Source organism: Myzus persicae, unplaced genomic scaffold (assembly GCF_001856785.1).
Source record: "Myzus persicae strain clone G006 unplaced genomic scaffold, MPER_G0061.0, whole genome shotgun sequence".
Taxonomy (NCBI): Eukaryota; Metazoa; Arthropoda; class Insecta; order Hemiptera; family Aphididae; genus Myzus; species Myzus persicae.
In genome coordinates, this window is record NW_019100581.1 from 104321 (window position 1) to 120168 (window position 15848).

The 15848-nt window shown below is 38.6% G+C and overlaps 1 protein-coding gene across 1 annotated transcript in view; it reads left to right on the top strand.

The window, feature by feature from the left end:
• The first annotated feature begins 735 nt into the window (after positions 1-735).
• Positions 736-15848, top strand: part of LOC111034339 (probable G-protein coupled receptor Mth-like 1) — a 36191-nt gene continuing 21078 nt past the window's right edge. Inside the window, exon 1 of the mRNA XM_022315506.1 lies at positions 736-1756. Coding sequence (XP_022171198.1) covers positions 736-1756 — 1021 coding nt within the window. The remainder of the gene's footprint in view (positions 1757-15848) is intronic.

The following is a 15848-nucleotide window of genomic DNA, read 5'->3' on the forward strand; positions in this document are numbered from 1 at the left end:
CAGAGGGAAAACGAAGCAGCTGGTACCTACTACCTATCTGCGTTTATAACAACAATATGTAGATAAGATGATGGTATTATTTTATCTTTCGTAAACAAGAATATAATATACAATTTCGGCGTACACTGTACAGCAGTCGCGTAATATCTAATAGCATACTATTACTATCGTTTGATATTATTGCGCTATTCTTATCACACACGGAGCGATGCAACAGGTAAACACGTAAATATTAATCACCAATACTCGCGACCGACTGCAATAGCGGCACGAACAATACAGCGGGGTCCGGCGGCGATGACATTTCGCGTCGCAGCGACACGACGAGACGGAACGAGGAACCCGCGGCGGCATCAGAGACTCGCGCGCGCCGACCACGATACGGGTTCTCGTTGTTTGTTGGTGGGGAGGTGAGAGCGTCGCCGTCGGATGGAAAGCACCGGTGGTACGCGGCCAGTGTCGTTTCGTCGTCGTCCGCGTTCGTTTGTGCCGTCCCGCCGTTCAGTTCGCGACACCCGCGTAAATAATTACACACACACAGCCGGCGTGCGTTGTCCGCGAAATTTATCTGTTAATTATTGCAAACGAACTGCAACACGCCATTGCATCCGCCGTCGTTGCCTAGTAATATTATGAACGTTTTGTCATCGTCGGTCGTCGTCGTCGTCTGACGGAACATTCGCCGCGCGCGCCTTACTTACACAGCCTTTCAACGTCGTTGTCGCCCGCACGAAAATGACACGCGGACGTCCGCGAGACGTCTCCGCAACGGTGCCGTTGCTGTTACTACTGTCCGCGGCCGCAGTGTTGTCCTCCGACAACGTGACCGTGTTCCGGTGTTGCGGTCGCGGCGAAATGCTCGACCCGACCGACGTGCACGGGCCGTGCGCCCTGTTGCCGGCGTCCTTGCCGCCAGACTTCGTGCCCGTCATCTTCGACGTGACCAGCAACCAGTTCTTGAATCCCAACGAGCCGCCGCCGGCTTACTGGAACCTGGTCCACGAACGGCCGCCGTGCCGGCCCGCCGCGTTCCTGCCCGCCTCGACGCCCCAAGACCCACCCCGGTTCGTGTCGTTCCTCAACGGTACGCTGCTGGCCCAACACTGGCCCAAGAACCTGATGGTGGATCCGGGTCTGTACTGCCTGGACCGAGCCGGCGCGCTGTTGTGCTTGCCCGACGAGCCGAACAAGACGAAAAAGTGCTGCGGCCCGTCGGCGGAGTACAGCGAAACCAACGGGGGATGCGAGTTCTCGGGCCGGCACGACGCGGCCGATCTGCCCGAAGACATCACTTCCGGGTTCCCGCGGTGCGAAGACGACGTGTACATCTTGTCCGGCCGCATCAACGAGTCGCATTGGCCCGTCAACGGCGCGTGGCCCGCGGGCGGACAGCTGCGTACGGCCGACGGCGCCACGCTCCAGCCCCGGGAATACTGTCTGGAGCGCGTGCTCGAACAGACGCAGGAGCCGCGCACGTGGACCGTGTTCACTTGTGCGCCACGGCACGGCGTCGACCACGTGACCAAGAGCTATCGGGAGGACATCCGCTTCACCCTGTACCCGCTCGGACTGCTGCTGTCCGTGTTCTTCTTGGCCGTCACCCTGGTGGCCAGCTGCATGCTGCCCAGCACTTACCACGTGCTCCACTGGAAGTGCCAAGTCAACCACGTCGGCTGCCTGCTGGTCGGCGACCTGTTCCTGGCCTTCGTCCAGCTGTCCGGCGACTCTTTGCGCGGGCCGCTGTGCGTCTTCACAGGTACGATGGTCAACAATACAATTTCTCAGCTTATCATCCATTATCGCCGTGTATAATGTCATTTATATAACACAAAAAAAAAATACTTTCTCCCGGAAGGCCGGAACGAAATTTTAGTTTTTTCCTTTGTAATTTCGCACACGTTCGCGCGACGACAGTTTCTACATAATATAATTACTATTCAACGGGGCTTTGTCGACCGATCGTATTATTGCTACTAAGTATTTTACACTTAACTGCAGTACACCTATTATTTAAACCGAAAGCGTCGTGTTCGTCACTGCTTGCAGGTTACCTAGGATAGTTGTGAGTGGCTCACTTTAAATAAAAAAAACCATACAATGACGATTAACCGAGCGATTAACGGTACAAGTCCGTTGATATCTCTTAACTCGGCGGCACAATCTGTATAATGGCATAGTCAATAATTAATACTCATAAAATATGCACACGATACCCGCAACATCTATTGAGTATTATTTATTCTGCGTTATTAGTTTATTACTTATTACCCGTCCGGTAAGTGTCCAAACCGCCGCGGATAACAATGACCCAGGACTCGAAAAAAAGACCCACCGCCGCAATACTTGGCCGCATTATTTATTGGCGGCGTCGTGTCGGCGATTTTTCTCGGCTCTTTTGTCTTTAATATCCGCCGCCGCCGCCGCCGCCGCAGCACACATAATAAATAAATTAATGTAACGCGAAGTGCCGCTCATCGCGTTATCAGCTGCGGCCGTTAATTGCATACTACTATTAATATTATATTATCGTTGTTATTAATTTCTGTCGTTCGTACTGTTGTGGTCCGCTCGATCGTTTTCGTTTCGACTGTTCGTGAAATGTAAAATTATATTACTGCACATTATAATAATTTTACTGTCGTTACTACAGAAAAAAAAAACAACTACCTATTACGTTTTCCGTTAAGTTTTCGGGATCGGTCACGGCGGACGATTCTGGCGACGACGACGACGACGACGACGACGACTCTCTGGGATAAATAATATAATAATTGCATTGTACGCGTTTAATAAAATATTATATTATATTATTACGCAGTGTGATGTTGTGCGTCGCCTTCGCGGGGACCCTCTCGCATTATTATTATTATTATTATTATTATTATTATTAATATATCGCGGGTAGGCAGAGTCGACGAAATTGGGGGAACCTCGAGTGGCGCGGGAAAAAAATAACGAAAAGAAGAGAAAAAAATCGTTTCCCGTTATTGTGCCCGTGTGCGATGGTTGCGCGTTGGCTATTGTGTACACGTAGTACGTACGCGTGTGACGGCGAGACCGCTCTTTTTGCGTGTGACGATAGTGCGTGCGTGTGTCTAGTGTGGTGTACGTCTCGTATATTATTATTATTATTATTATTATTATTATTATTATTATGTGATCGGGCAGGTAGGAACATACCGTCGCGTATGGCGGTCGCGTCACAGTCGCCGTTTGCACCGGGTCCAGTCACACCGGCGGCATCGCCGACTACTCGTCGTATTTGTCGCCGCGTCGTTTCGTTACAAAAATGACATAATATGTATGCGCTGATGTCGTTACACGTCTTCGAATACGATTGTTTGCGGAAAAATCTCCGGTTTCGAAAGATACGTCACGCCCGTACCGAGTCGTAGTGGTATAATAGGTGTACCAGGGAAACTAAAACCATTACTAGACATTTTTTTTACGTAATGTTATGAATATGACGCACATGAAGCGACTTGGCTACGGTGTCGCTCGTTGGGTTAGGTTATGAAATCATGCGACGTACACGTAACCCCAACCCAACCTAAATATTACCCAAAAGGGACGTTACACTGAGGCGTCAATAGATTCGCTTGAGACCTGCTAGTCTCGACCGTCGATTCGCTCGGTAGTAGGCAGTCTGAGGTTACACATAGTATGTGTCTCGGTGTGATTTTCGCATCATGTTTCGGCTGACGTCTTGACCGCGGTATAACCTTCATTTCGCTCGTGTGAAGCGTTCGAGTTTCATAACTCTGTGCTCCGATCGGAATATTATTGGTCGTTTCTCGCAGTTTGCGCGCACACAATATCATATTGTACACAATTGACTAAGCTTGATTTGGAAAAAAATTATAAGACGGATGTTGGAAGAAAGAGTGTTCGACTCAAAATTAACCGTCACATTACAGCGATGGCGAAACACCCGCACCCCCGTCCAGACCGTCCAGTAACTATCACATCAAAACAATATTAAATTTGTTCTACGATTATGTATAAAAAAGAAAATTTAAAAACACTTATTTATTAATTACCAATAACTGGTAAGTTTCTTCATTCTATGTCAGAAGCAGTACCTACTGCAGTCCACAGCTGCAATGAATTGTTCCAACGATTTTGTTGTATTTAACTGCAGTATTTTAAGTTATCAGGAATTTTAATACCTTAAATGGTAATAAATTTTTTTTTCGTGAGAACAAGGTACAAACATTATGGTTATTATGTTATGCATCAGAAAAACTGCCGATTTTCTAATTCACTATGGTAAATGTTGAGTTCCCAGCGTTCCGTTCAAAACAAATAGAAGGGTTACACTCAATAAAAAAAGGAAAAACAAAGGGGACTCCCCCCCCCCCTAATCGAGCATTGACAATGAAATGTATGTATATATTCATTTGACTTATTTGAGTAAAACTGTACTGCAAAGTTTGACGAAATCCGAGTGCATCATCTGTACATATTTTCGTACATGCCCGAGCCGCGAAGCCCCGCGACACTCGGTATTATAACAATATTATGTAAATACAGCAAAACAGAGCAGAAAAGATAATATATATTATATACAATGCACAGGATGAAATTTCAGAGCTCCGTTAGTTATTCGATTACGGCGGAAGACGAAACGGAAAATCGCGATGAATTCAATACCGTGCGACGAGTCGCGTTATATACGTATATAGGCGTACACCGACCTGCGGCGTAAAAAAACGAACTGTGGGCTACGTTCACGTACGCGCACAAAAGGGTTATTTATTAATTTTTTTTTGAATTTTCTGTTGTTCCGGGTGCATTAAATACCCGTCGCATATCATGCCCCCCGGCCCCCGTCCCGTATAGTATCGAACAGTTCATTGGGCTCACTCAGTCTGGTCAGTCACATACGCGCGGTACACATTGGAGAAGATCCAAGGGCTCTGCTTTGTGTCCGACACGAGGATATGCAGATATATGTATATATATATATATATATGCGTTTCTTCTATATATATATACGTATCAATGCGTGGTTGTGTGGCCGACGATACCGTAATTTATATTACCTACTGTATACATACAGGGTACCTATGTAGCCCTTTGTCAATTTTGGATGCACGCTGCGCGTTCAGATGAGTTAGGTCGGCGTATCGAAAGTTATAACTTTTATCATGTTCGATGTTTTCAGGGATATATTTATATTTCGGATGATTATAACAGTTACCCATCGATTGTCATACAACTCATACAACTTCCGGCATTGTCTTCGAAAATACGAGGTACACAAAGCTAATTGTTATAATTAATGTGAATGACTTGGAAATGAAACTGTTTACTTCGTTAAAAATATTCGTACACTACAGCAAGACTACGAGAACCTTAGTTTTAAAGTTTTGACAGAATTCGCACGTAAAGAACTGATCCTGAGTGTTAAGTGTATAACAATATATAACATATAGCTAGAGAGTTCGAGGCGAGGCACACCCTGTATGATGTATACACAGCACACATATTATATAAATATATTAATTGCCGGACGCGACAGTTTGTATACAGACCATTGACGGCACACACTCCCTGAGATCTGTATTGCGGTGTGTGTGTGTGTGTGTGTGTGTGTGTGTGTGTGTGTGTGTGTGTGTGTGTTGATATATAAAATAATATTATAGTCTCTTGCTTATGTGTATTATGAAGGTGTTACTAGCTTACGGCCAGAATCCGTCCACCAACGACCCAGCACGACGCCTTTGCAATCGTTGTTGTATTTCCGAAATGTTAGAAAATGAAAGTCGAAATTTAAGTTGAATTAATTTTTTTGGCGATTCAGAGTGCTCGTGTTTTTATATCTCCGATCATAGGTACAAGGAAATACGGTTTCACACTACAATATCGCTCGTAATCTAATATAGTAATATTATTATGTTATTATATAATATAAGGTACGATCTTCGTACACATTGAACTTCGGAAACATTGTGTGCTCGATTTAGAGCTAGTATATAAACGATAATAAATTATTAAAAATATATAACCTACTATTATTTACAAGTATCGATGGGTAAGCACCAGCTAATTAAAATTTTGGAAAAATTTAGTATTTTTCAATTCTAATATCTGCAAGGACATATGTGTCATAAATTAATATAAAAATATATCCATATTGAACAATATTAGGTGTTTTTAAATCTTTTAGTATTTTAATCATTTACAATCATAATAATTATGATAAAGTATAGTGACATTGATTATGTGGCTTTCATTATATTATAATTTATGATCATATGATTACTTATGCGCGATGTACTTTGAACTGTATGAAAGTTAATAGTCAAGTAGCTTGTAAGCAAATGAATGAAAACACGAATCTATTATTTTATATTACACTAAAAACACTTGAAAACAAAATACTAAGTACATATTATATTATGTAATGTTTGATTTATGAATCTGATCAACAAATAATTAATTATTATTGCCTAACAAATTGAAAAAAATATTTACTCAAATTTCGAATGGTTAGAAGCCCGGGTAGATACCATATTATATTATATTAATATGTATTATATGTAGGAAGGATGTATAGGTACACATACACAATTCCTATCTTACTTAGGGTATTTATCGGCTACACATCATTGCTACTATTATCAATAGGTGTTTTTCGGGGAAAATATTTCTAAGAAACAAATTGTATTCGTCTAAAAGACTGATCAATGGGTTTGTTTTTTATTCATCAAATTAAAAATCATAACTCAATTAAAATGCGTTATACACCTATATAGTAAATGCAATGGCAATTTAAAAGTTGCAAATGAATATAAGCAAATTACTAGTACTCAGTTCACAGAATCAATAACGTTAATCAAAAATAATCGAATTGCCCTCTGATCCTATTGATCGTTTTAATTGCTGCGCTTGGACGATTGTGTGTCTTGTATACAGTAGCACCGCAGTAGCAACCTTAAACGAACATTTTAATGACCATCAATTTCAATGTTGACCTTTATACCATTGTACCTACACAACTAATTTATTATTAGTCTACCTTTTTCATGTAAGAGATGTACATATTACGCGCATTGGTACTACTATTTATATTCTACATGTATATACAGGTACAACTGATATAATATACAAGTATAAAACTCGTGTATTGAAAACTAAGCGTATTTAACTTAATCGTTTTGAACGTAAATACTTAATAAGAATGCTAAACGGACATAAATAAAATATTTTTATATTATTATATGTCTGCTGCAGTATGCACAACTCCATTCATTCAAGAGTAAAATGCTCGCGGCAATATTGCTGTGTATACCTATGTATACGCATTACGCATAAATGTTTAGGTGTGCCCGTGGAGATATTTAAACTCATTGAAAACTTAATCGAAAAAGTAGATGGAAGAGGGGCGGGGACGCATTTGGACATTTTATGTCCCGGGGCAACATATTTTTGCCACCCTTCTCCCCCCTCCGAAAAAAGTTATATCTTAAAATGTATAGTATAGAGTTTTACTCTTTTGTGCAATGTTGTTCCACAGGAAATTGAACCAACTATCTATATACTCCTCTCTCTAATATAATATCGGTGAATACATATATATTATATTATTATACAAAAATATATTGATACACTTTAACATTACCTATAAATATTAATATTTCCTCTATTACCTAGTTATTTCTTTTTCTCTTATTTGGATAAGTTATGCACAATTCTTTAGCACATTGCCGAATTTTGTTGATTCAATAATGTGTTGTATTATGGAAAAAGGAAAAACATTTTTACCAAATTATTATAATTTGCAGACTTTTGTTTTTGTAACTCAGTTAAGAAAACAACTCATATGTTTGAATTACGCCTAATAGTTGGTTAGGTATAATAATATGTCAATATAAATTTACCGCCCCTGAATTGGCTAAAAAATACCCTCCCCCCGCCACTACGTGCCTTGGAAGAGGATGTAATATGCGATGACATAACAGAAGTGGAGTTGCCAGTTGGTTGAGTTACAGAGAAATTCGATTTAGAAAAAGAAAAATCCAATTAATACATCGTAATATTTTTATCATGTGTTTTGGTCAAACATGCCGCCGAGTAAAAGTAATATTATTCTCGTTCATTTTATTCAATGCCGTTTAATACGCTATACAAGATAATAATAATATACGTGCATAATATATTATATATAGAACAATCATGACACGCCTGTAATAATGTTGTTACGAAGATATCAAATGTATAATATATTGTACTATCATTAACTTGCTGGCTGCTGCAGTGCATGCGTGCATAATATTATTATGTTATTATCAAACTTGTATACTATATTATGGTGTAAGATTAAATTATATTGCAAGATCGTCGTGTATCTGTAATCATATAATTGATAGTAACAAATTTGTTCGAGATAACCCGTTTGTGCTTGGATTAAATCACATACCACGCACAGGCGCAATGAAAATATGTAAAAACAATAACAACGAATTAATGTGTGAGTACCTCTATATTGACGACTATCGCATAAAAGTATACAACTTCAATTTGTATTTACGTGTAAGTGAACGCGAACAATGTTAGAAAAAACCGTGTACTGTACATTATATATATATATTTATGAATACATCGTTTACCGTACCAGGAAAACCTAGGCATTTTATGGCTGTACACAGAGGCTGCACAAGAGTTAGATAGATGGTTGTCGGCAAACTCCCAAAACGGTGGGCCCGACTCATGCAGTTTATAGATGCGTAATACCTAATATTCAACATGAATTATTTTAAGCGCGAAACGAATCGTGGTTATAATTCACTACCTATGTATGATAGTATTATCTACGAATCCTGCAGCTGCAAGGTGCCTATGGAACATTTTAGAATTGCACAGTTAAATCGCAATTAATCAAATTGAATACGTCCAGCCGATACAACTCGCGTGTTAGAGGGTCCCCGACCGAAATCTGGCGTTGGACCTCGTCGTCGGCGGCGTTTTGTACCTAGAGCATTTGTACTGTGAATGAATAGTGTTAAAAATCGAAATGAATCGACGGAGATAGACTCCGGGCAGCGAAAAGAAACGATCGATCCTGATTATCATGACGCCGGAGTTGGACGGAGTATACGATTTTCAAACACAATAATAATAATCGATTTCGAACAATAATTATTATAATCCGAAACGACTTTTTCAGTAGCTGATTCCGTTACGGCTGCGTGCACCCCACGATTTGTCCTCGTCGCCTTGTACACACGTATACGTTTATTGTACAATGGACTGTACGCCACTCGGCACGCGCGCACGCCACTGTTTCCCGCGACGTTCCGAAAAACCTTCGGCCCAGTGGCGTCCGAAGTATTTCTTTTCTATATCGTTCGTTTCCCAAGGTCTATCGTGCCGCCGTACCTACTTGTGGGCCGTAGAATAGTCTCATAGAATATAGGTGTTGTTTATATCGTCTATGTATATATTATAGCCCGCAGGGGAGATACGGTAGTCGAAATTCGTTCTGCACGGCGGCGGTCGTGTTAAAGTAGACGGTGTTGTTGTTGTTGTTGTTGTTGTTGTAGTACACATATATATATAGTAATAATATACGACTACAAAGTCTACGATTTTTCTTCCGCCACAATAACGATACGGTTTTTCATTCTGTGACTTTCCTCCGGTCGACTCGGAGAAGAAACACAAATATAAACGATTCAACGGCGGGATGATCGATGCGTCCCGAAAAAGAACTCTATGTTATTATGCGACGACGTATAGCGGCTCGAGCTCGTCTGGACAATTTTTTAAAAATATTTTCATGAAACGCAGATATATCATACAATATGTACAGTATATAATATTATGATATATCTTGACACACGAATAGCCTATATTGTTTGTCATACAGTCATTGGGATATTATATATAGTACACATAGATGCATTAAATAGACGGGTGAAGCTCGTCTCACTACTCCGCTTATGATTCGCTCGGAGAACAAAACAATAACGACGAAACAATAAAAAATCGATCAAACGCGAATCGGACACACGAGGAAATTCGCCGAACAAGACCTGTCTGCCGGCGAGCAACGTCGTCGGTCGTCGCGATGATATGGTAATTATACGGCGGCGGCGGCGGCGGCGGCGGCCTTGTAATAGTGTACCTATTGCTCGGGCGAAGAATGCGGTGTAGAATTGTGGACACCACCACCTCACACCTCGTGCACTCCGATCATCGCCCCTCCGACCGCGACCATAAATAATAATATTTCGTGCCGGCTACTACTCTATACCATATTTCTGCTTCTACATCGCGCTATCGTACACCCGTTTCAAACGTTTAGCTAGGCATAATACTGCGGCAACCACTTTCAACGCAACAAATTTGTTTCGCTAATTTTCCATCGGCTGTAACTACCCATGTAATATAATATCATACCCATACCGTGGCTACCATTTTATTCCTATAACAACACGGATATTTACGGTTATACGCGTATAACATTATTTTTCTACACACAGTACGGTAAATGAAGGACGAACAAATAAAACAACTATATATACTCAAGTAGGTACTCGAGTACTCGACTACCTAATAGCTACCTTATATGCGATATAAGAATGACGAGATCAAACGGAATAAAAACTGACTTCCGTCGCACTTCGACGAAATAACACCTAGCTTATAGGTGGCGACGTGTGCTCGATGTTTTCGTTTATCGTGGCCTCACCCCGTTACCTATTAACATGCATAATAATATACCGCGGCACCGATTTATCATTCATTGGTCTAGACATCAATCAGATCGTGCTGTAAATGGTATATTTTTTATTTTATGTATGTATAATAGTATAGAACTTACATAATATTTGTCATAAAACAGCCTAAAACAGAATACCCGTAGTAAATATGTAAACAAGATTATCTCGCATTAAATGTATAGGTTGGTGGCAAGGTCCTCGTTGGTAAATTACAATACGCATATAAGACGTGAAATAGGTGAGGAAAATTATTGATTGGTACAAAGGAGTGACATTTTTTAATTGGTGTGACGACCGGGTGGGGTGTCGACCCTAAAGTTGACATTGGCAGTGATTGTGTAGAATCAACTTATTCGGCGTGGAGAGTTTGTTAAGGAAATACGTGTCATATAGCCTTCTGCTTGCGATTATAGAGACTGTTGGAAACGAGAAATAGGAAATTAGAAGAGCAGTCGTGCGTGGATGGCACTGAATATTAAGGATAAACGCGCGCAAGACGAAGACATTTGCAATGTACCCTTTCCCAAGTCAATCACAATGGTTCGAACGTTTTTCCGAACAATATTAATATTTTAATCCATCGCTGTTGTACGTATCAATGTAACATAATAATGTATAATACTTGTTAAACCTATATAGGTATGATTGGGACTCGGTTATAATATATATGTAATATAGACTATACCCATAGAGTATAGGTACTTTCATAATCGTTGTGGTCGCTGCATGCGCTGTACCGTTATGGTGACTAATAACATTAAATTATTATAGCATGTCGTCAAACGTGTATCCGGAATTTAGAAATTTGGTCACCTATTTGTTTACACCGTATCTCCAATGATAAACGATCGCACAGCAATCAGAGTGTAGATAGAAATTTCACTTTATTGCTATTTCTCACGCGCAATTAACTCCATTGCGCACCACTCTGCACTCGTCGCTTGTATCGATGTACCTATACGCATACGCAAATAGCAAATACGTTTATGCTGAAAACTTGCAGTTTAATTTTTGTCGTAAACAACGCAAAATTTAATATTTTACAGTACATTTATAACCACCGTTCAATCGTTGCCACACATTTTTTTTCATGGTTTTGTTACTGCAGCAGTGCAAAATATTGGTCGAGATAATATATATAATATATATATATAATAGTATATTATAGTGTATTTCATCAGAGCCGCTGCTGCAGACTCTATACAAGGCGAAGAAATCCAACTGGAAAATGTTTGTTTTGATAAAAAATGACCCGACGCGCGACGCACGAAGTATTCGACAAATGTCACGTTTATATTGTTATTATTGCACATAAATGTAAGCAGTGACGTCAAAGTCTAGTTTTCGGGCTTAACGACTAGCGGATCATTATTATTATTATGCGTCGACGCATGCGTATATGGTACGACCTCATAAGTCATATTATTATTCACCATTCAGCATTCCGATACGTCCATGTTTCGTTTCGTTGGATGGCGCGATCGTCCATCGCAGAAAAAAAACAGATACCGGACTAACAGAAACCGGAAGTCCGCGAAGTACCTATACCACGTTATAGGCATATATTATACCACAGCCATATAGGTACGTCGTGTTAGGACGTTATTCGTTACGTTGCAGTCGTCTGCAGCGTGTTTGGTTTAGTCGGCGTAAACGGACTGCGCTGGTCGATTAAAAGCCATTTTTTTTTTTTTACACACAAATAACCATTGGTACTTATAACTTACGCAATAGACGGTGATTTTTTTCACCCGTGTTTATACAATTATTCTTTTCTTGTTTGTTTTTTTTTCTTCATTTTTATCAATGAGTCGCGTATTTTCGTCGGGTTTTATAATCGATTCGTCTACGTGTATGTATATTATATATATTTTATTATGAACGCCGGCCAGACGAGACGGCTGACTCTCTCTCTCTCTGCAGCAGTGTTTAGTCTCTTCCCTTTTCCCCGCACACCGTCGCACCGCAATAATACAATATAGGTGTATCGTTATAAGAATAGGTACATATTATACATAGCCACATAGGTGTATAATAATTCCCGGGCACATACAATATATACGTCTAATAAATAATAATCTGACCGAAGGCGCACTTTCACCCGCTGCGTTCCAAGAGGCCCCACCGCCGCCGCCGCCAACCGTCTGGTTCCTTTAATATTATGTATATTATACGATACATGCCAGTGTAATGTGTGTGTGTGTGTGTGTGTGTGTGTGTGTGTGTGTGAGAGAGTCGATATGATAATAATATTATTACTACGCGTACTTACCTATAGTCGCTGTTAATATGAAAAAAATAATTGTCATAATACATAATAATATTATGCATAATATACGCTGCGTATTATAGGCGTGCTGACTTATCGTGTTAATATAAGGTCCATTTGTTATGCTAATCAAATCTACACATAATATACAATAATATACAGTACATGTTCAGATAACAAATATTATTATAATAATATGTACTATTAAATAATTACATAATCAAACGTTATAGGTATACTAGTACTTACCTATTTGTTTTATCTCCGGAAGTGCAGTAGAGTTATGATTACCTCTATGTACTGTGCGATGATTTTACGGAGAAAATGCGATTTTCGCGGTTATCATCCAATGATGATGTATTCCGCAAATGATAACGTTTTCTAGAAATTGCGATAAAACTTAGGTTTGGGTACGTATTTGTTATACGAGGTAAATCGTTTTTAACACTACAATGAACAAACGGCCGCTCCAACTAAAAACTATACTAACAAATAATTATTTTTATTTAATAAAATCTTAATTCAATACTCACGTACGACAAGTCTTATAAGTAGGTATATAATAATAACTTTTTATTTATAACTTCATAAGCATGGACATAAGTGAGAACAATGGTATGTAGAATATTAGTTGTTGAATACTTATGCCTAATTTATAAACAATATTATAAAACGTTTTGTTGTAATATGATTGATTTTAACTTTATTAAACCAGTGTAAAAATAGCATTAAGATTATTATGTCATCGCCATTTATATTATAGTAAATAGTTATAATATTATGTTATATAACAATATTATTTATTTGATACCTATATTGGGACTTATTTTGTCTATTTGCCCATAGAAAAATAATAACTATGCTACATTTTTTTAATCGTGCAAGCAAGTGATGTACAATTTCCAAAACACTTTCACAGTTTCTCATGCGGTATCTTTGTTTAAGTTTTAATAAATAAAAACAATATTTTAATGTTCAGCTAATGTGGGTTAATAGTTAGTAAGTACTAAGTAGGTAAGTACGGAATTATACAATATATACTCGGTTGCCTATATTATATGTATAATATATTTAGAGTCTTATAATCATTATTGAAACTCATTCAATAGGAAAATGATAATAAATCAAATAATATTTATTTTACAGTTTATCACAGAATTTAACAGTTCTAAATACGTTATCCATGTGATAAAATATAGTGTTTAAATCATCAATCAACTACGATTTACAACTATAAGAATTCATCTGTGGGGTTTTTTTTTATAAAATGAGTCATTGAATTATACAATCATATAAGCTGTGACCTATATATCATAGAACTGTCAGTGTGTACCGTACCTACTCCGACTACTTCAGAATAAAATGTAATAGAAACCATAAGATCAAAATAAATGTCATAATGGGTAATGCTACTACTAACTTACTTAATTGTTCAGAATTTAGTTAGTATATCCATCCACATCTATTTTGCTGGTCAATACATTTACATTGCCCGACGAATTTATCGTAATTTGTATTTAAGTATTTTTTTGCCATGATAACATAATGTTTTTATTAAAAACAAATCGATGAACTATTAAAGTATCTAACGATTTTAGACAACAGTTACAAATGCTAAATAAATTATAAGTAGGTATGTAATTAAACTTATCAGATTTCTCAAAAGTATTTACTAATATATAATAATATACATTTTAGTTATTTCTGGCATTTTTAAAATGTCGATTATGAATATATTTTTATCAACTGTTTTGTTTGTCGTCTTTTTGTCTTTCTTGAATAATAAAAAAAGTGCGCTTGCAAGAAATGAATTGTCTTTGACCAGTCTAGAGTTTTAGACATAATTTATAAGTCATATACAATGACATCCATAGATATACTATTCACTTTCTTGAACCTTAATTTAGTTTGTTGATAAATTATAAACGTCATTCTCCATTGTTTGATAAGATGTTGAATATAAGCAATAACCCAAGAACATTAAAATGTGGCATATTTTCAATAATAGTTATACTGAATTTGTCATCCGTGACAGATTCTGTTTAAGCACATCGATAAGCAATAATATTTTAATGAAACTGAATCGATTTAACTATATCTGATATGCGCACACAGAGTATAATTATTAACATAACATGAATATAATGTTATAAATTAAATAATGCATCAAGACACGCTTGAATATGTGGTAACTCGTTAGTTTCGTATTCGTCACACACACACACACACACACACACACACACACACAGCAGTAATAGATTTTAATGCTCTGAAATAAATTCCTTTCTCCGGGATAGAAGTTGATAATATTAAAATGTCACGATGCTGTTAATGCTCTGTGTCAAAATATATCCAGGTTTAATGACGACAGCGCAACGTCTTATGTTATCATCACGACCGCGCGATCGATTCTCGATAATCGGAACATAAACCTAAATAATCCTTGCCATCAATCGGTGTGATTGGAGTGTAATCCGCTGCATATTATTATAGTAGGTTACCTATAAATAAAAAAAATATTTACGGATTCCGTGCTTATATAGAGCTCGCGTGAGCTTGTGCTGCGGCAAACGAAACCGCCGCCGCCGTGTTTCGTGCCGAATTTCTATTTGCGGTTTTGGACGGATCATTATCCGCGCGCGCGCTGCATACTATTTTATAACATCGCTGCAACGCGCATCGAAGATAAACGTCATACCTACATAATACAGTACATAAAATGGGACGAGGTTTTCGAGGGTTTCTAGTCGCAACGATAATGATATTATTGTACGATTCAGATAGATATCGGTTTCACAACTTTTTAGTCACTGCGGGCGAGCGAAAAACAAAATTTAATTGTTCCCACG